General features: G+C 37.9%; 3 protein-coding genes across 34 annotated transcripts in view; 2 read left to right on the top strand and 1 right to left on the bottom strand.

Moving 5' to 3' along the window:
- Positions 1-1,661, top strand: part of LOC136247366 (uncharacterized) — a 31,568-nt gene extending 29,907 nt beyond the window's left edge. For all 6 annotated transcript variants that reach the window (XR_010697441.1, XR_010697440.1, XR_010697442.1 and 3 more), the window contains one exon: positions 1,260-1,661. Coding sequence is in view for 2 of the 6 variants with exons in the window: in XM_066039009.1 (XP_065895081.1) it covers positions 1,260-1,370 (111 nt within the window). In the remaining 4 variants the exon portion in view is untranslated. The remainder of the gene's footprint in view (positions 1-1,259) is intronic.
- LOC136247363 (uncharacterized) overlaps positions 1,124-27,116 on the bottom strand; it is an 89,989-nt gene continuing 63,996 nt past the window's right edge. For all 21 annotated transcript variants that reach the window (XM_066038988.1, XM_066038992.1, XM_066039000.1 and 18 more), the window contains 3 exons: positions 24,040-24,126; positions 1,750-1,837; positions 1,124-1,300 (listed from right to left, as the gene is read on the bottom strand). In XM_066038988.1, the coding sequence (XP_065895060.1) occupies positions 1,286-1,300; positions 1,750-1,837; positions 24,040-24,126 (190 nt within the window). In that variant the 3' untranslated portion in view covers positions 1,124-1,285. The remainder of the gene's footprint in view (positions 1,301-1,749; positions 1,838-24,039; positions 24,127-27,116) is intronic.
- On the top strand, positions 12,643-19,656 carry LOC136247359 (protein starmaker-like). Of its 7 annotated transcripts, XM_066038975.1 has the most exons (12): positions 12,921-13,370; positions 13,477-13,629; positions 13,678-13,916; positions 14,385-14,540; positions 15,150-15,206; positions 15,296-15,526; positions 15,574-15,636; positions 15,690-15,749; positions 15,967-16,102; positions 16,549-16,629; positions 16,943-17,041; positions 19,111-19,656. In XM_066038975.1, exons 1-12 carry the CDS (start codon positions 13,319-13,321, stop codon positions 19,485-19,487), a joined length of 1,704 nt encoding a protein of 567 aa, XP_065895047.1. In that variant the 5' UTR covers positions 12,921-13,318; the 3' UTR covers positions 19,488-19,656. The 7 variants fall into 7 exon arrangements, with proteins under 7 accessions (XP_065895046.1, XP_065895052.1, XP_065895050.1 ...); XM_066038974.1 differs by lacking the exon at positions 12,921-13,370 and adding an exon at positions 12,643-12,855 and having other exon boundaries at positions 13,477-13,916; XM_066038973.1 differs by having other exon boundaries at positions 12,919-13,370; positions 13,477-13,916.

The following is a 27,116-nucleotide window of genomic DNA, read 5'->3' as shown; positions in this document are numbered from 1 at the left end:
TACAAGTAGTGGAAGTGGCCTGAAAGGTAACAGACTGATGCATCCTTTGTGCAAATTTCATACTGTACGTGTGCTTGCTATCCTTGGCAAGTTTTGCTGGCTTGAATTCTTTAAAACTGTTTATCTCGAAACTTCTAATGTGCGATTTGGATCGTTTTTCCAAAATCCAGTCACATATGTGACCAGTCTGTGAAAACCTGACACAATCATGCAAGCCTAGTTACAGCATAAAGCATTGAATAAATGGGTGAAATACTTACGTATTAAAAAAATTCCATAAATTTTTTGAATGCTTTGTTCTTCGAAACAATAAATACCTAGTTATCATCTTATTTGCCTACTCAAGAGTTCTGTGTTTCATTGCAGTAGACGCAAGCATACAGAAGTTATGGGTGTTTGTTCATGTCATGTTGAACAGAACTTTCTTTGCTAATTTCGTCGTTGAAAAAAGTGACACAAGAAAAAACTTACCCAATAATCGATTCCCCTACTCATGGCAAACATGATGGTACAAATTTCAACTCCATGTGTCATTCTGCTTGTAAGTTACAATCGTTTTAGTAAGCACCTGTAATTTATTTTCTCTATACTTGTTGTACAAATCAATCTTTCTGTTGTTGCTACTTTGTTGATCTGTAACTCTCAAAGTTATTGACATAAAATTATGAAGCTGTGATGTTTCCAGAGCATGCATTTGGCTAAGTAGAATATAATAAACAGGAATTTGAAAAAAGCGTGATTGTGTCGGGTTTTTGCAGATCTGGTCACTAAACACTCTCACAACTGAACCGTGTATGTAACACGTCGAACACAGTGAGCCAAGGTTCAATTCCATATCCCATTGCACTGCTTGAAGTATCTTAGTTTACTACAGTGGTATATCCCCAGTATATGGAACAGTTAATTGTTTGTTATTTTAGTAGTTTTTCAGTAAACCCGCATTCAAATAGTTATGTTCCATATACTTAAGTTTACTGACACTTTACTATCAGTATAACTACAGTAAGGCATCTTAACAAAATAGTAAACTAAGAACCTTCAAGCAGTGTTGTATCAGTAAGTCATGATGGTTTATTGCATAACTCTCATTAAATCCAGTAATTTCTTTCATTAAATCCAGTAATTTCTTTCATTAAATCCAGTAATTTCTTTTATTAATTATTTTACAATATGTTAACAATCAAAAGAAAAAGATACATTACAGAAGTTATCACAAGGAGCAGTTTGTGCTGTGTGTTACTTTGTGTCTTTTCTTTCAGGTGCTGCTTTGTCAACAGCTGTTATCCTACATAGCTGATACCTGTGGAAAGAACACAGACGACTGCACAAAAGAACACAGACAGTCAACAACTAGAAAATTGTACACATGAAAAGCATATGATTATATGAAAGTACAATCCACTTTTATCCAGACTAAGGGTCAGAAATTGGTCAGTTGTTTGTAACTTGCTATTTCCCATTTAAAATGTTGTACAACCAAAACGGATTTTAGCTGGTAGATAAAATGACCAATGGCTGACTGTTATTTTTTACGTACTAACAATATTGTGATTATTGTCCTGAAAACAGTTTTGTATATTATACTCATAGCTATGTAACAGGTTGTTACAAGTAAGATTGTCAATACAATACACATCTTCAAACAGCTTTTCTATCAAAAAGTGTTTAAATAAACCACTATACAAGTATATGGAAACAATTTTGTATACAATTACAACTCAACGATCCGCCAGACACCTCCACACTCACCACTTTATCCAACCCAGTACACGGTCCAGTTATTCCCAACATTCTTTTTTTCCAAGAACAATCAAAGATTGGAACAGCTTGCCAGTATCTGTCATAGAATCAGAAAACATAGATACATTTACTTATTGTCTATCTAATTGTTTGGTATATATTTTATGTGTATGTGTGATTTCTTCGGGGTGTTGGTCAACCCCTTGGTGCATTGGCAATTGCTGTCTGCCCAGTAACAATAAACAAATTACAATATCTACCCACAAAATCCATTTGTAAAAACTAAGGATTACTAATACTTACTAGCTACATGGAGATCACAAAATTGTGTGAACAAGTCCAGTTTTTTGCTGAGACGGTCACTTATTGCTAATTGAAAACCATTTTTAATGAAGCACATGCACACACTCACACAAATGTACACGTGCGTGCACTTGCACACACACACAGACACATACTCAAGTACTAAGTAAATACCACATGGCCTGCAACTTAGTTCATATACGAACAAAGCATTAGAGGTGTTTTAAGTTGGATATCATATAGCCTAAATAGTTCGAGGTTGAGCAATGTAACAGTTGCTAAAAACAAAATTTTCACGTATTTGCAAACACTCCCAAACTGTATTAGGCTATATGAAGGTCTAAATATTTCAAAGGTAAAATTTTTGCTGATAACACCCAAACTGCAAAATCGGCAAACAAATTTCTCCCTCGAAATATTTAGGCTATACGGTAGTTTTAGACTGGCAACCTTATGAAGATTAGGGGGGTCACTTTGTATACATTACAAATGATACAATGGGTGATTTTCATGGCTTCAAGTTATAGTAATGGTGCGTGGGCAGATCAAAGGCTACTGCCAGTGTTACAAATCAGTTGTAAACTGGTTTACAAATAATTGTAACATGACTAAGTACCTCCTTTTGGCCACAAAGTCTGGCCACTAATTAGTTTAAAGACATCAAACAAAACCAAACACCAGACCAACACAGGAAGTCACAATACAAGGTAATGAATTTGGCTAATACAGCAAGGAGATAAATTGCTCTGGAACGTGTGTACACACAGCACTGCACTTGTCTGAATGAAAGGGAAGCAGTATAACTGCTGGGTTGAGTCGCTATCTGTTTACCACCTGCTCATTTGTCAGTAAATTAAGCTAACCAAGGTTATTATAGCGAACAATGAATATCAGACACTTCAGCTACACCCGTCTAAACGATGTGAAGCAATGGCTGGAGTGATTGGCATCGATATACACCTCACGCTCCTGCATGGGAAATGTGCTACCAATGAATAAACTAGCTAACAAAGCATCAAGATGTTATTGTTATTGGTGAGTAAAATCGTTTGTTGTACAAAGCACTCAGTTGCTTTCTTGTTCCTTCCATGTTACAAATGGGTGCCTTTGATCTGCGCAAACCCCATACCACAAATCAGAACACACCCATTCGGTTTGTATCTGATTTGTAAACAACTCCACCCTCGGGCCTGCGGCCCTTGGGTGTCGTGTTTACAAATCAGATGCAAACCTCATGGGTGTGTTACAACTATAACTTATATTATACACTTAGACAAGCCACATTGGAACAAGCATCAATGGTTACAAGCCATGTGGGCTTTTCACAAGCCTTTCAAAAATTCTTGTATTAATTTATATAATCCTCCATTATATAACTGATTGTGGGTATCAGTTTCCAAGTTAGGATGTGTCTATTCTGAGATAAATAGTATTTCTAGATGTCCATAGGGACCAGAGAAACTGCCTATAGTCTGAGAGGATAAATGTTTAGTCCTGATCACAGCCTGCTGTCTATATCAACTAACACCTTTTGTGGAATCTGATGAGCGTTGACTTTGGCACCTTAACTCTGTGTTCGGTTCATCCCGTATCGCCAGTTCTCCTTACCAAAAATTGCCCACTAGTAACCAAGCATTCTGTGTCCAGCTTCAGATTGATCAAGTCGGACTTCTTACCTATTTAAAGTTTGAGAATAGATCGAGGAAGTTTCAGAGGCTCTGCCACAGGGTGATAAGTTAGTTATCACTGCTAACTAAGTGCACAGTAGCAGAGCTGTCCTGCTGTATGGTAGATATCAACCAGCATCGAACTTTCGACACTCCCATGCACAGGAATATAACATTTTAAAATTGCTTTTGATATTTGTATTCACACACTCGCAATAAAACTGTGCAACAACAAGTAGAAATGGAACACACAAGCAGACAGACACATCGGGGGCAGGTCCATACTTTTGAAAACAGGAAGTCAAAATGAAATGACAGCCCCCCTCCAAGGGAAACTAGACCCTCTGGGAGAGTGATTTCAGCATGGGTTCATCACAATTTTTATTTGATTGTTGTATTAGAGGTGACTGTCCTATTAGATCTTGATGCTTACGGTAAGCTCTTTGATGCTACTGCCCAACTAAATACATGCCACTCACGAAATTTTTTGAACATTAGACCCTCTGAAAATGAATGTTTAGCAGTTTATTAGAATAACTATACTAATATTTTCCTGACACAGTGACGTATATTTGTATATTTGAGTGTCTTGATTTTGATGTTTATAATTATACTGGACAGTTGTTGATGGGCCAGAATTTCCACCTACCCTCCTGCTGAACTCTTTTATATAGCCTGCACAGCAGTTCTTTTGAACAAACTCGGAATTATTATTGAAAGATTTAACAAATTTTGGTGTGTAGCTATACAGTTGTTTAGACAATAATCAAAGGAAAGTTACTCTTTGCATGCGTTAAAGAAATTTAGTTGATTTATAGCTACACTGTCACTCATGTATGCACAGCTAGATGTACTTTTATACAGCACTCAAATATTTTAATTGCGGATTTTAACTAGACAGATGCTAAAAGCATGATGGGGCGAACCTGAGTTGTGTAAAGAGTGATGCGGCATCAACTGTATTTCCATGAATAGTGTTTAATGTGTGTGTGTGTGTGTGTGTGTGTGTGTGTGTGTGTGTGTGTGTGTGTGTGTGTGTGTGTGTGTGTGTGTGTGTGTGTGTGTGTGTGTGTGTGTGTGTGTGTGTGTGTGTGTGTGTGTGTGTGTGTTTGTAGCTATACATATAGAAATGCTCAGGCTACTCTAGAGGTAGCTGGAGGAAGGTGAAAAAGTTCAAGTTGGGAGGCTCAGTGGCCTGCCAGTATATAAGCTACATAACTGTGTGAAAGCATAGTCAGCTAGGACTTATCTCCCTGTCTTCTGCAGTTTCATTGGCCAACTGCATGCTCTCTTCTGCGAGTGTGCATCAGTCGGGATGCAACCGTAAAAAAACAGGAGTTTTTATTACACGCGCAATTTACGAGAAGTCTAAAATGGCGTTCGAGACGTGCCACGCGGATGAGAAAAATGCCCTTCAACCACTGAGCTTCTGGCTTGTTTTCGAACAAAAACACTTCAAGAGATGATTTATGAAGATAGCTATGCAGTTTTTTTAATCTTGAATCGTGCAGGTTGGAAATGTTTCCATGGTAGAATTGAACAGGAATTTAACTGCTCCCGATTTCACTTTGCTGTGGATAAAGCAAGAAGAGTGTACAAAATCCAAGTCTATGAAAGTGAAAAGGTTTGTATGTAGTATGTTTAGAAGCTGTATGAAGGCGTCTACTACTATGAAACGAATTTGTACTCACTTATCATACTGCCCGGTCTGCAGCTGGTGTTGCCTAATACAGTGGAACCTCCCTTAACAAAGGAGACAATGCAAAGATATTGGTCCAGTCAACATATTTTTTTGCCACTGAAAGAGAAAAACACATATTGCAGCAAATTTAGGCCTGGAATTCTGGCTCCTAAAGTGTCCGTTATTTATAGAGTGGTGCCACTGTAGCCATCCCCATAGCTGTATGTTTGTTCTTGTCACTAAAGCAGACATTTATTAAAAGTGGGGTTAGCATTAAATTCCTTATCCCACACATGGTTGTCATGCTAATAATTATACACACAGAGTATATGTTGCTATTGTGTTTCTGATCAGTTGTTTCTATTATACAATATCATATGTATCTAACAATAAATCCTCTGTTATGACCTCCTCTTCATATAGCTCACACTCGTCACCTTCACATTGTGGCTCATCTTCAGATTCTTCTGATTCAGTATCATCATCTGGAGGTGGTTTGGGGATATTCAGATTGGCACAAACATCCTGGTCCACAGCTTCATTGTCTCTTTCTACAGCCACATCTCTGAGTTTTGCAGCCTTTTGTGCAGCTACATCCTTTTGTTAGGAATATTATATTGTCTTTCATCATTTGTCGGACCTCAGTTGCTTCCCAATCAAATACACACTTACCATCTTCTTGGACTAACCACCCACTGTCTTGTGGAGATGCTAGTGATGCAAACATGTCTGCTTTTCCAGAATTCTGCCACATCTGACTCACCCAGCAGCACCTGAGCCAGTAACGCCAAAGTGATGTGATAGTGGGCACCCTGTCCTCCTCAATGATGACTCTGTCACTCACCACTTCTCTGATACTGTTCAACCACATTCGATGCTGCTCCTCTGGCTGTAGCGTGGGGTCTATTGAATTAAACAAATGTAGTGGCGTTTTATGGCCTTTCAGTGCTGCAAAACCTGTAGCATGCTAGCATGTCTCAACAAGTCTAATAAATGACAAAAAACCATAGTGTTTGTCATCAGATGTCTGGTGCAAACACCCTAGCACGTTGTGGCCACAAATAAATGATGCAAACTGAAAAAAGTTGTTCAAGACAGTCGCCTTCCCTATAAACTTGAGGTAGGAAATGTAGTCACACCCTGTGCTAATAAACAAAGATTGTAATATTTGACATAATTCATTTCCTTGAGATAGATTGCCAAGGTCAGAGTCTCTTGTTAGTGCTAACTTTAAATTGTTAATGTTGATGTAACTCTTTTCATCACTGTGTGGCATGTTTAATTGGATAACATAGGTAGTATTGGGACGTTGGCTTAAGTGACTTAACCCAATATTGTACACATCCGTGTCTGGAGAATAAATGAGAATAACGTTGGCATGACATTGCACAGCATGTTGCCAGATTCTGTTGTCAGCTTCTTCAGCGTTGGAATAGTACTCTTCTGGCTGTTCTACTGTCAATTGTGCTGCATGTAATAGCCATGCGTTATTCTCACCTAAGCCTGAAATACACCTAGCCAGAACTAAACGTTGGTTGCCCTTAAGTAAGAAACATCCATGTTGCAACAGAGAAAGCCCAATAGCTTCAACTATCAATTGTTTACATTGCTGGTACTGGAGGTTTTCTTGCCAATTACTAGGGATATTTGTGGTAGGAGTGAATGAGCCATGTTGGTGATTACCGCTATTCTGTGAATATCACTTTCTGTGCTCGGACTGTTTAGGATTGAAAGCATGTCTATGTGGTTTATCAAACACAAGGTGTACTTCTTATATTCCAGCTCTAAAGTATTGGGTAACAAACTGTTCAAACAAGAAACAGGCATAGTCAGAAAATGTTTTTTTGGTTTGACGTAGTGGTCGTGTATTAATGGTAAACATAAAAACAACTTGTGGTGTTACAGGTAAGGTGGTTGTAAATACTGGTGGATTTGCCTTCTGATAGCGAGTAGATAGCTTGTCTGTCCATTTGCTCTTGTTCCCCTTGTGTGGATTGCCATCTTCATCGCACAGTGCTCTAGGTAATTCTGAATACTGTTCTTCAGATGTGATATATGGCTGATGTTTATGTTTTACCCAAACAAGTTTCCGTTGCAGACATGTGAGTTTCTGCTTCATTTCTCTTTCATTGTCAGTACCGCGAGCTTTTTTTTGGTTTAGTTGACATTGTTATCAATCTGTGTTGTCGTAAAGGTGTTTTTATACCAGAAGTTTGCAATATGTGATATTTGACATAATTTTGATATGATTGTTCACCGATTTGATAGAATGAAAGCATGTCACTGGTTTGTTCATTAGTAGCTGGCTGGCCTGTAAATACTTTCAGTAAACCTCTGTTGTTGCATTGGCTGGCAGGAAATAAAGTTTTAGAAACAATCAAATTACACATTTCCATGATGTTCTCTTCGCACCTGTAAGTCTGAGGAGAACTATCTAGTATTTCTGATGGGTGTATGTGGCTACCTGACTGTGGAGGAAATAGTTGATGTGTACAGTATAATGCAATCATTGAAAAACAAACTTGTTTTCTGCAAGTATGATTCTGTTGGACAAACGACAGCAGTCTTTAAGTCCTTGTTGATGCACATCTTGTGCGCTTCATCCAATGCTACTGCACGCTGTTGCTATCCAGTGAGACTTACTGTAAAGCCTCCTTTCTCCAGACAAGTTAGAACAATTGATGGGTAACATTGAATCTCAGCTAAGTGGTGTGGGATAATGCAAGCATAACAGTCTCTATCGAAAGCTGAAAATATAGGAACCATCTGTTTCAGACTTGCTACACGTAATTTCCAGTTGCTACTTCGTATAGCCAAGTAGAGGCTAATGTAGGAGAAGCAATCTCTAAAGACAAACTGGGCCAAAAACTTCCATGTCTGATCAACCTCACTCATCCTTTCTACGAAATCCTTGAATCCTTTATTAGTATAGCTGTTTTCACTAATTCAGATGTTCGTTTCACCATATGTTGTGGCGATCTCTTTTCTTGTATACTAGACAACAGGATACAGCTAGCATCCATAGTGATGGTGTTACTGGAGCTACTAAGGTAAGTATGCAACATTTCTCTGTAAAGGACTTCCCATGCTTGCATGAGAAAGTATATATAGTGCATACGTTTAAAGTTAGAGCATTGTTCTATAGATTTTAATGTACTACCATGGTACCCTGCGTTACTGGCTATCTCCTTCAGACCAGCAGCATAATAAATTCTCATAAGACTATTTTTAAAATATGCCAATCTCCTGGGAAAATTAACAGCTTTTGAAGGGCTGTACTATACTGTTTTTTAATGTTCATAAGATGTTTGTATGTTTTTCCGTCACCAACTAAAAGCACGTATCCATTCTGTACATTATCAAATTTGTCAAGCACGTCCTCTGCTACCAGTGTCATGGTTTCCATACTATCCGAGTTTTTGTTTATTAGCTCCATGTAATGTACTGTTGATGGGTGTTGATGACCACAGTTGTTATTGTCCTCTAAACAAAATCTGAATTCACAAAGAGTTGCTTTTGATGGGAATTGGATTGCCTGATGGTGTAAGGTATGCTTTGGAAGGACATAAGAAAATAATAGATTTTGTAAGTTATTATTTTCATTAAGTTCAGTGCTGGTCTGTAGAAAATGGTTAATGCTAATGTTATTGCTGTTGTTTCCATATATACTTGTGAAGTTTGTATTGTGTTGTTTGTAGTGAGACCTGATGCTAAGGAGTGGACTTCAACAGTTCTTGGACGCTTGGGTCCCAGTTTGTGATGGCTATCGGAAGATGTATGTTGTTGACTGGATGAAGTTATTGGTGGAGAACTGTCAGTGGTTGTTTTGCAAGGGGCACTAGTACCTTCTGATGAACTGGTTGCTGTAGATGGTAACACTAAATTGTCTGGATCTGGTTGTACTAGCTGTAGTGTAGTGCCATGATAACTCCTATGTTGGTTGCCACAATAAACTGCTGCATAACTTTACAACATGTCGAAGTTATCGACGGAGGCTATTGTAAATCTATTGTTTGGGATTTCATCCCAGATTATAATTGACGTCGAGCTATAGCATGCTGAGTTACGAATCTATCATGGGTATCTGGAGAGGAGACACACCCTAATCTATTTAGAATACTAATTAGTAGCCGTAACCCTCCACAAAATTCTACAACGTCAGCAATCAGATCGTGGATTGGTGTAGGCTTCTTGGGATTTGTGCAGAACTTGAGTTGATTTAAAAACGAACTTTTTAAATGTGTTCTGTAACCTCTATCTCTAACTGTAGTTGTTATAGATGTTAAAAATTGAAGTAATAGAGGATTGATATTATTTAACTCTTCGTTAACATTAAGTAACGCACAACTGGGAGATGGTTGTGAATGAGATGACTTCTTTATTTCTTCGTGTAATAAATTATTGACAATAATGCTTGCTTCCTTTAATGTTGTGTCTACGTCTGGTATTTGACATTGGATTTCAGGTTCAGATAAGTACTGATTTGGGGGTTGTGATGCACTGAGTGCCCAAGACAATGCAACTATGACATCTCCCCCTTGACGATACAATACAGTCCCAAGCTTCTTGTGAACACACTTGTGCATCATGTAATCATCAAGGTGAGTGATTAGTTGGTGTAGTAGCCAGCTAGAAGTGAATTTCACACTGCTATCTCCCACGTCTAGGGTAACTTGAACAGTATTGGTGTCCTCAGAGGGCTGAATACCATAAACATCAAGAAACACTTGACATACCCATGGAAGTAAAAGGGCCTTCTGGACCAATAAGTGCTGGGCTACATATATATCACAGATGAAACTATGGCTTTGGTAAGATGATCAGTTTTGCTAGCTTCCTTTGTAGCATCCCATTCCTTGATAGATATTTTGTAACATTTCATCTGACCCATTTGGTTTACAATTTAGTTTACAATCTGTGGACTTAACAATAGTGCAGTGTGTGTTATAACAGCTAGTACAAATATAGTCATCTGGTGATATAACAGTGTCAGTTCCAGTTGTATCTGTAATGTATTTTGAAACTACTACAGGGTTGGGACTGTGACGATAAAGCTTTTGACCAGGTTTAGGTGTAGCTCCACAAGAGGAGCAGTTTTGTGGATGATTTAGCTAACAATATACTTTACTATAGCAGCTTGGGCACGAGTACTTGATGATGACTGTACCCCAAGCATTTCCTCAAGTTCACTTATGATAGCAAAAGCAGGTTTGATGAGTTTATCACTTAACTTGTTGGTGTACGCAGGGTGTATACAGGATTTAGAAGATGTCTGAATACTATTTTTCCATTTCGGGATATAGTGGGGAATGTCATTGTAGCGTTTTGCTTCTATCCAATGTTTTTTTACAAATATTGCTATCTTCAGGTAGGTGTTTACCAAGGTGTTTACTAAAAAACTCTCTTTCTGTAGCCCCTACATTGATATACCTTAATTTTTTACTAGCTCTGTTTCCACACAGGACACAGCACTGTGAGGTCTCCTCTTCAGCTGACTCAGGAGCAGTGATAGCAGAATTCTGGCACAAGGAGTCTCCACCTGATGACTAAATTTAAAATTGCTGATTAAAAACATGTGTTAAAATAGTCTTGTAAATAATAAACGAATCTGGCTACAATAACTAAAGAGCACAACATTTTAAAGCTTTATTTCCAAGCATAATCCTTTGTTTCTCTAACTAAATGGATTAACCACTGTGTTAATAATCACCTGGTTCATTCTGCGGTATCTATTTCGTTGCTAACATATTCCAGCTGCTTGGTTCGGTTACTGTGGGAAAGGCAGCTGACGTATTATTTCGTGTTCCATTGGATAATTATGTGTAGGTCACAGCAGGAAGTTACAAGCGCTTGAAAAGAGATGGTGTTTTACTAAAACTAGCGCTGGTGTCTTCGCGGGAAAAACTGTGCAATTAAATACGCGTAAAAAAGCATAATTTTGACACTTGCATTTTGACTGTGCATGGCGTCTATCAGGTGTCTACTTGCTTCTGCTTCATCTGGCATTTCTGCTGTCGTCCTCGCCCTGTCTCATTCTCTTCCTGCCTTCTTCTAAGACGGTCTCCTTTGTCCATGTCTATGTAGATAAGAAGTTGTAACCCACGTAACAAAATCTAATCCAAGTGGCGCAAATATGACCTTTTTCGTACAGGAAGTTTTCGTGAACGTGATGCACGTACCATTCACTCGGGTATTCACTAGCCAGTGTTCCTTTCTCGTTCTCTCTCGGCCTTCTTCCAAGATGGTCTTCTTTGTCCATGTCAATGTAAGTTGTGAGCGAAGTGACAAGTTCTAAGCCATGTGGCACATTTTTCCGTGTTCGTGACGCATTTTCCTGTGTTCGTTACGTAAACTCTCGGGAATGGTCTGACGTACTACAGTTGAGCACTACCAGTGTGGGGCTGTCCGTGTTTGCTACGTAAATTCTCGGGAATGGTCAGACGTACGGTTGTACGTACAGTCGAGCACTACCAGTGTGGGGCTGTCCGTGCTCATTACGTAAACTCTCGGAAATGGTCAGACGTACGGGTCGGACGTACGAGTGACTAGTGCCATTTGTGGGGCTCACTCAGGCTTGCCCCAATTAACATGTAGGTTGGCTATTGGGACTCTTGGGAGTGAAGCGTGTATATGATAGAGACTGGTGGTAGCTATTTATGTAGCTAAAAGTCACAAATAGAATGACAAAAATCACTGGATAAGATTTTCACGACATATACAGCTCAACTGACACAAACACTAGACCCCCCCTCCTAAATCCACCACTGAGACACATACTGGTGTAGTTCTCAATATTAATGGGCTGCTAAAAGCCCTTACAAAAATTAATGAAAATGCACATTTCCTGTTTCCAGACTGAACTGTAGTAAAAGTGCCATCCTAATCTTTATATATTCTACCATGATAGTATTGATTGTGGGTTTTGGTTTAATGTTGCACCAATGAAGTAACAGCACAAAATCATTATTATTGAACTACGGTACAGATTTAACGCAACGTCGCACTCGCGCGCGAGTCATAGGATACCACTCGCTAAGCACCCGCACTCGATCGAGCGTTCCTTATCGAGTGCTCTTGCTCGAAGGGGGTACTCACTCGAATGAGAGTTTGCTCGAGGGGTTGCTACACTCGCTCGAGCAAGTGGTGCCTAATGCTAATACATATCATAAGCGCTTATTAGTTTAATACTAGATACGTACAAGCGCTTATTAGATTAAAACCAATGACTTACGCTCTAGTGAAGTTTGGAGCAATCATTAGTGAGATCCTGTCAGCAATGTTGTATGATCTTCAATGCCTTCAATTTATCACTTTAAATAAAAGCACAATTCTAAATATTTCACGCAATAGTGTGCGCATGTGCAAAGGAGAGTGTTGTGTGATTGTGTCGTGTGTGATTGTGACGAGGAGCGATTGTAATGGCATCAGAAAGAGTGGCGAAAAGGTCAACAAAGGCAAAGAAAAGTAAACTTCTATTTTGTTTGTGTATAGCTAGTTGTTATAGAGTGTTTGCAGCTAACCAATTTCACGGCATGCAACAACAACAAAAAACTAAAACTCCGTTAATAGTCGGCCTTGATGTGTTAGAGTGAAGTGATTTACTAGCATGATTGTGGTTTAGCAGATGGATTAGGTGCATGATCGAGCTTAAGCAAACTTGATAGAATGAGCGTTAAATGGAGAAAGCAGTCACATGGCACAGTAAATGCTAAGGTAAACAGTAAGAATTTAAAAGACACTGTTAGGTTATGTGTTAGAGTAGTATTAGAAGTTATTTAGTGGAATGATTGAGCTTGAGCAGATGGATTCCATACTGGGCTTTATAAAGAGAAAGCAGTCACATGGTGTTGCAAGCTTAGATAAACAGTAAATTTAAAAGACACTGTTATGTAATGTGTTAGAGTAGTATTAGAAGTGCCTTTGCAGCATGATTGAGCCTGAGCAGTTGGATCCCACACTTGACAGAAGTGCTTGTAACAGTTAGCTAAAATGTGTATTCATTATTTTAGAAGTGCAAATATATTATGTTTTGTTGCACAGCCTAGTTTAAGTTTATTGGAAAGTTATGCACATAAATTTTTACAGGTGTAGCTCCTTATGCCTTCATTGAATACGTCGATGAGATCTACACTGCAGTTGTTCCCACTCGTATGCTTAAAGGAACATCCCTGTTTATTGATGGTATAGCTCAAATCACGGAGGGAAAAGCCATTTATGAAGTAAAAATATTGTCTTTAGGTAAGAAAGGTGTGTTTCTGTTGTTTGTCTATTTTAGCACAACTGCAGGAACACAAAAAGAATGTAAGCAGGACCAGGAAAAGTATGATGAGGATGATGAAGACAGCCAGTCAAATAATGGTAGTGAAGAGGACAGAGAGAATTTCATGGATGACTACAGTCAGATTGAAATGGATGGTAGTAAAGATACACAGGATAATACATGCAGTGATCAGATAGAAGATAAGTGCAAAGATAGCCGTGATGGAAAAGAGAATGTTGAACCCAGGCAAAACAAAAGAAAGCAGGTATGTTGAATTGGTTGCTAACTTTTCTGATCACTAATCATATGTGATGACCCACTGAACAAAAAACCCAACCAGTTTGCATTTTTTCAAACATTTTTATGACTGCTTCATAATTTAGAATGGAAAATAAATGGATTGTTCAAATTTTATCAGATAAGTGCTCATGGAATCACAATGCTAGACAGGTGGAAGTTTTTGTTGTTTTCTTTTATGGTCACTTTTTTTTTACGGCATCATACACTAACACTTGTATGTGGCGGTAAGAGGGTTAATAGTCTGACCTGTCAGCTTGTTTTTCATACAATGCCCTGTTACTAGGTGATCAACTAACCAGGTGGGGCCACTATAAGCCATTGTTGGAATGTTGTGGTTATCGTAGGCATGCTATTAAAATTATAATCACCTGACTGGCATGCTCTATTTCAACAGGTTGTGTTGTATATTTTATTTCTTTTACTTTTATCCCAGAAGTGTAAATCTGATACTGCTGTTAAGAAGCAAAAGCAGACAGGTAGCAAGCAGACAAGGAGAGTCTCTGTCCAAAAAGTCAAGACCAAGAGTGAGGGTGATAAATTGAAAGGTGATACTGTAGCAAAGAAAAGAAGGACTAAGAAAAAAGAGGTGGTAAGTGTGTTGTGTCTATATGTATGTGACCGTCTCAACCGAAACCCGTATTGTTCGCACATTTGTTTTTTTTACTATTATTCTTGACATTATCTACAGTGTATATGGAGTTGATACTCAAAATTTCAGGTAATTCTGGTTAGCAGTTTGGGAATTATCTTAACCAAAAATCTACAACTTGGACCAGTTTGGAAAGCTTTGTTATTTTACTAGCTTAGATCTTCCAGCTGGATATTAGCAAGTTGGGGTGCACAATGAAAGTCATGAAAAGAGACAACTTTTACCACTCACCAAGGCTGACGGGTCTATTTGAGATAACTCACTAGGATAGACAGCAAGTGCAATCAGTCTTTAAATGTGGCATCACGGCATGCAAAACACCACACTGCTGCATAAATTTCTTAAGCTTTAGGCTTATGATATCATCAAAAGTACCACAAATCCCATTGTGATTTACACGTTTTGGGTTTCCTTGATTGTTCTCTACACGTTTAAACCACTGGCCAATGCTATTATACTGAGTTACTTGCATTCGTGCTGTCTTATTTAGTACTGCATACAGAATTGTAACCTCAATTAATGTATACATAATACTTTACTTTGATCTAGGAAAAGCCGGTGTTGGAGGTTGGTCCTGACACCCCTAAAGATGTTGACATCACTAAAGTAAGTGTTATAAATTCGACAAAGTGTCTTATAGATCCGAAGGGCCATTTAAATAGAATTAAGGGAATGCTTAATGTTTTTATCTCTAGGTAGACAAAGGGAAGATGGCAAGCGATGAAACTGATAGGGATGCGATGAGCAATGAAACTGATAGGGATGCGATGAGCAATGAAACTGATAGGGATGCGATGAGCAATGAAACTGATAGGGATGCGATGAGCAATGAAACTGATAGGGATGCGATGAGCAATGAAACTGGTACGGATGCTATGAGCAAAGAAATCGTTAGTGATGTGAACACCCAAGAAATTGATATACCAGTAAGAATAACAGTCTGATTATCAAAAAATGCTCTGGATACTTTTAGGTGATTGAAATGTATCGAGAGGATCCATTCTATATGGATTTTGATGACTTCTTGTACAATAGGGTATGCATGCTATATTAGCTGTGTTAAAATTTAGTATAGTTTTAATATACTAGTATGATGATGACATGAGCGCAGAATTGCATCCTTCTCTACCCAGTTCAGCTGATGTTAAGGTTTGTTTTGACTTACATAGTGGTACACTTTATTATGTGGCATGTAAGCATTTTATGCTTAATAGCCCTTTGGCACCAAACTCCACTAAAGTGGCTTTGTTAACAAAATAGTGGTCATCATTTTGGAGCAACACGTTTATTGGTATTGGTTTTGATTTGTGTGTACACTATTTTGCCACAATAGGTGTTATTCAATACCTTTTGCTTGTTTGTTTAGGATCAGAAGTATGAAGATCTGAATAAGACAGTGTCGTCTTTGCAGGAATCTATTCAAGTAATGTCCAGAGGGTTAGTAATGGTGTCGTCAAAATTGGATTCGTTTGGAGCAATGCAGCAACCACCTACCCACTCAGGTATGTTTGGTAGTAAAGCAAATATTACTAGTGGGTGTTTGTTTGCTTTCATCAGTGTATTTTCCGAACTCTATTTCTAAAGTACGGCTGAAACAAATATCAGATTTTGTAAATTCCATTTTTTCCAATATGCATGCTTGTACGAAAAATGCAAGTTTTTACTGAAACAGTCGCAAAAGTAATTCGCTGTTTTCATTTCCGTGGATAGACTTTGAACACGCTAGAATCACTTTTCATCGGAAAGGAAACTTGAACTATTACACGAAATTCACTTAATTACAAGTGTGATTCCCTAAAATTTTCCACGCTTATGTATACCGTGGCATTGTTTAATAATGTTTAAGTATTAGAATACTTTCTGTACTAACCGAATCAAATATTTGTATCAGCTCTTCTAAAGTTTCTCATTTTCGTCTCTATTTTTAATTCTGTAATGTACTGTGTAGGACCTAGTGAGCTTGCAGGACCTGTATATGTTCGACAAGAGCAAATCCCAATTGTACAACCCATAGAATCTAGCTTTTCTGGTAAGTAAGCTCAGAGATTACGTGTGCTACAAGTGTTATGTTATACTCCTTGTATAGAGGTGCATTTGTGTATAGAGGTGCATTTGTGTATTCAAATTTAATGTTTCTTGGCTCCACCACTGCCGTGATACTAGAGTTTTAGAATCACCTTCTTCGTAGTAGTTGAAAATAACTATAATTAAAACTATGAATGTAACTGTTATTCATGAACTATAAGTGACACTGTAAAGGATACACTGTACTCGTGTTTATTAAAGTGTGTGTAGCCATTTCCATCCTATAAACATTACGGCAAAGTTTTTTTCAATTTTAGAGCTTGCACATGGAAGTGGAGTAAATGTACTACCTAACTGTTCACCGCCACCAACTTCACAAGGGCCCGGTGCACAACCCTTAGAATCTAACAATTCTGGTCAGTAAATTTGAAAGCTCAGATTGCGTGTAGCACACAAGTGTTATATGTCATACTCCTTGCATAGAGGTGCGCATTTATGTTATTCAAATTTACATTATGTCTTGAAATGTAGTGATGTGCGATACATATCGAATTATCGATACACATATACAATATCACAATATCGATATTGCAATACATTTATCAATGTTTTATTCGCACATGGAAATGCTAAGGTCTGGTTTTGTACAACGTACAGTGTAGCAGAGCTGTTCGCCTGTTTCTCAGACTTGAAGCTTGTTACATGGTCTGTAATGTCTGGAACTAAACTATGAAAATTTGACGGCCACCCACACAGTTAATTACTTTGCTTTTTGGCTGAAGTTCACTATATTCCATATTGGTATCATATCATGACTACACAAGGTTTGAGATACACCATTTTAGCTGTATCGCACAACACTACTAAAATGGCTCCAAAGTTGTGGTAATGCTTGAGTTTAAGGAAATACCTTCTTGCTCATTACCAGATTTAGATGGTGGCAGCTTGTGGAGAAAGTGTAAGTGCTGGAAACTGGAAATGAATCAATAAGTGCTTTCACTACTTCACAATTGACCACCAAATTTTAGGAAAAAAATTTATGAAGCAGTGCTGTAAACAGTTTATTAAAACTGATCTGTCGCAAAGTCTGTGTAAAACAGCAGTGCTTGAAACTAGTGCTGGGCGGTATACCGAAAATACCGTATACCGCGGTATTTTCATTAAACCGTTTCAAAGGTATTTGTTTCTGAAAATACCAGCATGAATGTGACTAGTGTGCAGGAAGCCAGAGACAAGGTGGTTGGGTTATGTGTTGGTGGTTTGGTGGTGACCACAAGCCTCTCCTAACAGCAACTGTTAGGTTTCAGGTTACATTGTAGCACCTGCCTACTGTCATGTAGTTAGTAAAATATTTTTATAACCTGCTGGCTAGGGACCCGTCGATTTCGCCAGCAAAATTTTTAGCATAATGGTTGGGTAAAAGCAATGAGCAAAATGCTGGCATAATAGGTGCAACTTTTGTGGAGTGGACATAAAAATTGCACAAAAGATCGAGATACTCTAATCAAACAGTCAGACACGCTAAAATATCTACAATGCATAGCTAATTGTTACAGGAACAACAAGTGACAATCGATATACCCTAATAAAACAGCCACACATGTTAAGCAATATTAGCTGGCTTCTTGCTTTACATGTTAGAAGTAATTTCTGATCGAGCTCTAATAGAACAGTCACTTTAAGGCGAAACTGTAGCTTTGCACTTGGAAATATTCAATTAACAAAGATAAGTACTGAGCAAAATTTATAATTCTTGAGCAAAATATGGAGCATAATAGGGGAAAAATAAAAGAATTGCTGGAAAGAAAAATAGGTAGAAAAAAAGCAAAATAGACTGGTCCCTACTGCTGGCCATGGGTAACTTTCAATTGTGAGTAGTTACAGTTAACAATTACTGTAAAAACATATTATTAGTTCCTTACCAAGCTGAATACCGTGAAATACCGAATACCGGGGTATTTTCTTCAATACCGTACCGTAATCAAAAAATGCCATACCGCCCAGCACTACTTGAAACAGTGTGTCACGTAAAACAGCAGTGCTTGAAACAGTGTGTCAATATTGTGTCTGGACACAACTAATTAACGGAGTAATGCAAGAGTTTTAAAGTACTACAAAGGGTTTGATGCAACCCACAATCTAAAGATGACACTAGTAAACAGGCTATAAATGCATTTTATACTATCTGAGCTGACAAGTACTAGGGGACTGGTACTAACTCGAGGTGTGGTTAAAACAAATACCTTTGGCTTGTGGTCACCCACAAACTAAGTGCCAATGTCTTTGTGAAAGGATATCCAGACACTGTTAAATGCAAATTACCAGAACTTGCACTGCTTTAAGAGGGCATGTTAACTGTTATTCATGCATGGACTATAATATAAGTGACACTGTAAAAGATACACTGTACTGTGTTTGTTTATTAAAGTGTGTGTAGCTATTTACGTCCAACAAACATTATAGTAAATTATATTTTCAATTTTAGAGCTTGCACATGGGAGTGGAGCAAATTTACTACCTACACCACCACCACCAACTTCACGAGGACCAACTGGACTATTGCCTGAAAGTGAACTTACTTTGATCTTTATGAAAAGCTGCTCACGCAGGAATATGAGCGTACATTTGACCAGAAGATTGTTTACGGAACAAGTTAGAAAGACATCGAATGTCTCTGGACGCAATAAACAACAGTTAGATCCAAGAATTATCAAATACATTAAGAGTACTTCTTTCAAGTATTTTCCGTCACAAAACACCGACATTTCCAAAGAGTGGGCAGATTGTATAATCTCAATTGATGAGAGTTGCCGACGTCTTCGTAACAAGCCCACTAAAAAACAACTGCAAGGACTTAATTGATTGTCATACTACTTCCCTGGAAACAGGATTTGGTTTTTTTTTTTTGACCTGAAACTGGAACTGAGCTTTTTGATTTATTAGGAAACAGTTAAAAACTTTTCATGTTTTTATATCCAATCATGTTCTTATATCCACACTTTCATTATTTGAAAATTAATCATGATAAATGTTCAAGGTACGTAGTACAAAAGTAGCATGTTGAATGTTTCAGTTGCACTAGTAACCACTAGGTTCACCATGTAATTCTATGACTTTTGGGATAACCTTGCGTAGGTGACCAATGTATTTTCTGCATACGGCTGGTGTTAGTGTTTGCCAAAAGCTTATTACACCTTCCTTGAGCTGGTTGAGATCCCTTGGTTTGTGCTTAGTTCGCAAATACTGTTTCAATGAACCCCATAAATTTTCTATGGGGTTCAGATCGGGACTTTCTGGTGGAGTTGGCCACCAATTGATGTTCTTCTCTTCGAAGTAATCTTCTATGTGATTACTGCGATGTTTAGGGTCGTTATCCATTTGAAACCTATGCCCTCCAGAATCAGAAAATCGGTCAGCTATAAATGGCACAAGAGAGGCACTCAAAATGTCTGCATAGCGGACAGCATCCATTATGCCAGTGAACATAACAACACGGGCTGCTCCACGTGCAGATATGGCTCCCCAAATGTGCAGCTTTGCGGGATGTTTCGCTCTCGGCTTAAGCTTTCTAGGCTCTTTCCGTTTCCTGAAGCACAACCGGCCATGGTGTTCCAATTGTATCGTACACTCATCTGAAAAAATTACATTGTTAAAATCTTCATTAACCCGGCGCTGTTCCTTGCACCATACCAGCCTTTTGGTTTTGTTCAGATTTCTAATAAGCTGGCAATAGTGGGGTCTAGTGCACACCCACCCTAACGCCTGGCGTTGGCGTTTAATGGTAGATAAAGTCACCTCCAAGTCTGGATATTTTTCTATTAACATTGCTCTCAAATGCCTTGCTGTGGCTTCATCATTCTGCTTTAGTTCATCGTTAATCATTTTCAACATCTCTGGTGTAATCTTCCTATCACGAGCTCTTCGTTGCAAATCCGTGTACACTCCATGTTCCTTAAATTTTTTAATCAGACGATACAGGCTTCGCTTCGTAGTAGCAACTTTTTGTTTCTTCAATATTTGTTCTATATCTGCCACAGAATATCCTGCATTAGACAAGCTAAGAGCACTTCTTCTTACACTCAGGGCGAGCCTTGGCATTTTGTCAGAGTGTCGACATTCTGAACTGTCGAGTCCACTCGAGAGTAAACTGACTTTACCCGCGAGTGATTTTAAAAACATTACATTGTATAAATTATGTATATGTACGTATGTAGCATAAGTTTTACAGTACGTATCTGATCAACTAACCTCAGGTCATTCTGCTTGCCCTTGACAGCTCGAAATAGATTTTTTGTCTGGCGCATATTCAAATTATTTAATAAGTAAGCGCCTTGTTCGCTTCGAGTGTTTTTCTTACGTTCGTACTCGCAACTGCGAGTTCAGGTGCGAGCGCTCGACCTCGTATTCGATAATGACTACTCGAGACTCTAGTTCATAACGGATTGCTCTCCAGAGTGGGTCACTCGAGAGTGCGACGTTGCGTTAAATCTGTACCGTAGTATTAAAAAAATTAAGAATGAAGTAGGGATCTATGCAATTAAAAGTAGTGAAACAAGACATGAATGATGGTATTACAGCATAGCTCGGTGGGAAGTCCCTACTTTGGCATTGAACAAAGTAATTGTTATAGCTATTGTGCCAAAGTATGACTTTCCCACTGAGCTATGCTGTAATACCATAATTTATCTCTTGTTTCATTACATTTTATTGCATAGATCCCTACTTTATTTTTAAATTATAGTTTATATAGTTTTTTTTTTGTTGTAGCACAGCTACAGTGAAACTTGTGACTGCTCTATTAGAATATCATTGTACTAGAGTGACTGTTGTATTAGAGTATCTCAAGTCAGCCAAGGGATGTGCAGCTAGTTACACCGATAAGGGGTCACTTGTCATCATTCACTCACTCACTGCCCGGGCCAGCATGTTTCAAACTAAATAAGAAGCCAAAATTTTAAGTTGTGGAAGGTTTTTCTCAAGAACACAACAAATTTTATGTGATGACCCAAAATTTACCCTTGTGTAGGAAGCGTGGTTCCTACACGTGTAGGGCTTTAATAAGAAATTTGTAGTTTTTGCTCAGCGAGTTACATACAACAATGTAATTTACAGTTAAAATTTGTGTATGATGACATTATTTTGATAACTGAAAGGATACAAAGGAACGCATAATTTTAGCTTTATGACAGCTGAGGAATGAAAAGTTAAACCTCCTTTCACAGTCAGACCAAGTCACTATTTAAATTGTCATCTAGAGTACATCAGTGACCACAGCATGTAAATAATTCAGGTCAAATAATTATTGATTATGACCTTCCAAAAATTATAGTTTGATCAGAATGTCAAATCATGATGCGACCAGATCTCATCTATCTCCCTTTTCAACAATTTATAGTCTCTGTTGCTATATTAAATTGTGGGTTCGAATTTTGTATATAAAGGATTGAAATTCATGTAATATTTTACCACCATCACAGCAGTTAGGCTAGCATGGTCACTGCATCAGCTTTGTTTATTGTGTACACACCGGGTTGTTGCAAAATTTAAAAGTAAGCTTTGTATTTTCAGCTCCTCATGTATGCACGTCCACATGCACATAATCACTCATGGACTCACTCATCAGCTACTATCAACAGCTTGACTGTATTGCAAGAAATCATAACTTACCTAAAACTTAAACTTCACACAACACTCTAAGCATTATTCTTCATTTCGTATTCAACATGATCACACCACCTTCTAATCACACACACCTTTTACAGACATTGTGAGCTCTTTGTAAATGTGAAACCAAAACCCATAATCAGTAGTACATCACTGACAACTACACAAATACAACCATATTCTTGTCGTATTATGGTTCTTAGTAACCCACTGTTTTATGATAGCTGTACTTTATTTGGAAAGCTCATTAAGTATCACTTCATTCAAAATTAAATCATCCTCTTTTATAGACACTTAAGGAGAAACTTATTCCCACAATCAAATATAACTATACAAGTGTTCCCAAAATACAGATGTCACTGTCTGTTACAGCCTTGAATAAGCATTTTTTTTTGGAAAAGTCCATACACCACTTTGGTCACTAGTGGGCGGATCCAGGAATTGGCAAGGGGAAGGACACATACAAGTTCATATCCACATCTTTAAGAAGGGGAGGCCACTCTGAGCAGTTAGTACCTATATAGCTAAGCTAGCTACAATCTGTTATATTTGATGAATACACATAGCAGTAAAAAAATCGCCTCTCAGTAGACAAGTGTTCACTGATGAATTTTACATTTAGGCCATTGCAGAAGGTTGTGAAGTCTTAAAAGCAGTTACAAAAGCTATTAATGGTGTAAACACATGCCAAATGATAATTATTTTTGGAGGCACTTACTATGCCCAAAGGTTCTGGGTGTTTGGCCTTGCAGTAAAGGGAGGAGATATGCTTGCCTTTCAAACTAAAAATATTTAATACGTCAATAATTCTTGAGCAATAAACAGATTTTGGCTTTGCTGGTATATCAGAGCTTATGATAAGAATTCTCTGTTGTCCTGCCACAATGTCCTGGCAAACCAAAATTGGCTGGACAATTGCCAAAATTGACTGGACATGTGGAAGATGAATGCCCAGTATGTCCACTGTAGCATAGCAAATAAACATTATAGTGGTAAGATGTTACATGCCTTACTGCAACTGTTATGTGGTTACAGTACACCAGAGGGTTGGCAATGGTACATTTGTGGTCACTCCCTTGGGTTGTAAGAATGTATACTATCTCCTGGCAACCAAGTGACTGTTATTGTTGATAGCATGCCAGCTCAGCCCTTAGGCTCCTTCCTTGTGCTTTGATGGGACACTGTGTCCGGACAAATTGCATTATGGTCAGACATCTATGCAATTTGACCGGATTTTGTCCGGTGTCCGGACGTTATCATAAGCTCTGGTATATCATAATGATGAGCCAGCTATTCTAAAAGTAGTGATCTACAGTAGATAACTGGTTAGCAAGATCACTACACCAGGATTGTTCTTACATACGTATTAACTAGGACAGTGCGATAATGGCGATGACATGATTATTGGGATATTTATGTGAATATCGTGGTAAGATAATGAATTTTCTAATATCGATAACTAAAGATAATAGTAAATCTCTGTATATTAAAGCAGGCGGATGGTACTCTTGTGAGTAAGGTCACAACCAGCTGTAGTAATTCTGAAAAGAGCGATTTTTGCAAGAGATACTAGCCTTAAATATTTATTATTAGGCACAACTGTGCTTGTAAAAGTACTCTATGGCAATATTTTATTATCGAGATAATATCGTTTATCGTGATAAAATGGATTTTGTTATCGAAACTTATTGAGACATTATCGCACAGCCCTAATATTAATACAAATAATTTGTTCGAAAGACATTTTTACCTGAAATTTCTGGTGATTTCCGGATATTCAGTAGTATTATCTCCTGCACTACTCAACTTGTGAGGCCGAAACTTTGCCAGTCCACTCCTATATAGATAACAGATTATCAATAAAATTTTTGAAGTGTGTGAAATAACAATTTTTTTAAAAATCCGGTCACATTGATTTATTTTATACTCACATCACTCAGCATAATGCCGTTCCTCCTTGTTGGAGTGATACAAAAAAAAGAGGGTTTTCACATGTATTGTTAAACCCTTTCACTTCTAAATTTCCTGGCCTTCAAAATGCGACTATCAACTCAAGAATACATTAATTCTCGGATAAGAAAAATTTTGCAGCAAACCCATAATAGTGTGCAAAGGATCCGGTTATCCCAGAAATGGGACCTTTGTAGGCGTGCCCGTTTCAGGGTAAGCAAATTGTACTATAAAACGTGTGATAGAAGTGGTAGTGCATTAGAATTGTACTCGGAGCATCTTTATAGCATCATACCAGATAAATCCGGTTGTAGTGATGAAAGGTTTAATTAATTAATTAAGGTTACAATATATTTCAAAATGCATTGGTGAGACAAATTACAAAAGCTGCTTTACCAAAGTAGGGATAAATAATTTCAACAACTGATAATTAAATTAGAGCACAATTTTTTTTCTCATTCTAATGCGGAATGCTTGGAGTCATAATAATGTTACAAAAGTAACAAATAAGTATAAGGACAATTTAAGAATTTTAAGTTTGATTAGGGATCATAGAAATAAAAAGTGAGGTGATAATTTTGGCCAGAAAAGCCCAAACCTTCATGAGTAAAATAATAAAAGTACATGAGTTGAACAGCCATGATAGTAGTGGTTAAAACCTTAGGTATTACGTAGGTGTGGAGGTCCCTGGTTTGAAACCTGGTCTGACGATTTTCTTAAATCCCATAGGTACTGTTCTATTAGAGTATCTTGGGCTATTTTATACTTGTTTATTTAATTTGTTTTTTTGCTTTGCAACCCTGTATATACGTAGATGCATGCATGAAATCAAGTTCTCTTTGTTCCTTTCAATATCAAAGGTGTGTTACACCACATGGCCACCTGACACATTATCATGTGTTTTGATAATCATTGCTGAGATTCTATTGTATATGACTTTATTGTATATAACTTAATACTAACACAGCTTTTTGGTAGTATTGGTTAGCAAGCCAAAAGTGCCTTTAGTGCAACCGAAAATGTTTCCAGGTGATGATTACGGGATAGCAAACATTTTGCTGGTTGCAGAAATGAAGCAAAATGATGCATCGTCTTAGCTTTATGACTGCATGGGGACCAAAATCAAAGGCCGTCACTATTCGGTGGACTGGACTACTGGACTGGCATATTATTGGTTTAGCACAATCTATGGTTGGATTTACTGAGATTCGCTAGTAAAGTGTCCTTAGGGAATCTGTAGCCCGCTACTACTGAAAGCGAATATGAACAATGGAATATGCGAAAATAGTTTCTGATAATTTTGCTGCTGATAGTATGCCATGAGAATTTATTGCAATGGTCCCTACTACTCAATTTTTCATTCTACTTATTACCCATATCTACGTATGCATATCGTATTACTCTAAAATTCTTACTACTTCTCATCAGCAGTAATACGAATGCTACAGGACAGTACACACACACACACACACACACACATGCATGCGCACACACACATGCATGCACACACACACACACATGCATGTATGCACACACATATGCATGCACCCACACACGCAGGCACACACACATGCACGCGCGCATATGCACACACACATACATGCATGCACACACACATACATGCATGCACACACACATACATGCATGCACACACACACACGCATGCACACACACACGCAGGCATGCACACACACATGCATGCACGCACACACACATGTATACACACAAGACTTTTGGTACTTTTGGTATTCACAAAAGTCTTGCCAAAAATTCAACGCAATTTTTTATTATTCTTATTACAATGACTGACATCACTTGATTACTTATATGTTATACTGTACAATAATCAATTGTGGGTTTCGGTTTGACGTTCTAATTTACCAGTAATACTAGCACTACAGACTGACCATTTGTGACGGATCTGCGACAATCTTACATGCTCATGCAACACAGTAAGTGAGGAATAAGTGATTATTACAAACTTTCTACATGTGCTACATAACCAGCAAAAGGACTTGGGATATTATTGTATTTCCCAAAGTACATGGAGTGTGAAAAAGTTTGTTTTACATTACTGTTCCCAAGGAGACCACAATATAAGTATTAGTTTATCTTGTCCTGTATTTTTCTCACCTTTGTCCCGATTACAGGGAGAAATAACTTACCCAGTATGCATCCGCCTCTTTATGAGACATAAGATTGTATAAGTTATGTACATCTCCGTACACTCATAAGTTAATGACTGTTTAATTAAGTGCTTGTAATCATTTATTTCTAATCTATATTTTGGTTGGATAAACAATGCTGCAACCTTAACATGTTCCAATTACTGAAAAGTAAAGTTATTTTCCGTCATGTTCAGCCCATTACACAGTGTTACAGAAAAAAGAACAGTGTGAGAAGTGACTCACACAGTCATAGTATGGAAACTACAGACTATTTCTGTTATAGTTGTGATAGGAATTATGTTACTGCAAATTTCTACTTTACAGTGTTAGCAAAAATGGGACACAAAGGTAAGCATGTATTGCACATACTGTGATATAGCAAAAAGGCACCTGTTGAGCTGTGGCAGCATCTAACAGTGAAAAATCAAGCCAGTATCCTTAGCCATTATTGAGTAACACTTGTCTGGCAGTCAGTCAGACAGCAGAAGTTCTACTATATATTTAAAAAAAAAATCGAAGCACCCTATTGGAAGCATGTTGAGTCACACTACAGGCACTTTTTGGCTTGATCATGCCTTACCAACACTGCCAAGGTATCATGAAGTCATTGTGACAATGGTTACTGGTCAATAAATTTTGGTAACAAAGTGCAATTTCTAATATACAGCACTACTGTACTGCTTGTATTCTTACAGTTACGTATCTGCAT

This window comes from Dysidea avara, chromosome 2, assembly GCF_963678975.1.
Source record: "Dysidea avara chromosome 2, odDysAvar1.4, whole genome shotgun sequence".
Lineage (NCBI taxonomy): Eukaryota > Metazoa > Porifera > Demospongiae > Dictyoceratida > Dysideidae > Dysidea > Dysidea avara.
The sequence above is the reverse complement of the archived record's forward strand: the minus strand, read 5'-3'. Positions and strand labels throughout refer to the sequence as shown.

Excerpts from the sequence above, each read along its gene's own strand:
- LOC136247359 (XM_066038973.1), top strand. The coding sequence starts at position 13,319 with ATGATTGAGCCTGAGCAGTTGGATCCCACACTTGACAGAAGTGCTTGT. Across the intron at positions 15,527-15,573 it reads CCCAAGAAATTGATATACCA|GTGATTGAAATGTATCGAGA; the intron begins GTAAGAATAACA and ends GGATACTTTTAG. Across the intron at positions 15,637-15,689 it reads ATGACTTCTTGTACAATAGG|TATGATGATGACATGAGCGC; the intron begins GTATGCATGCTA and ends TTAATATACTAG.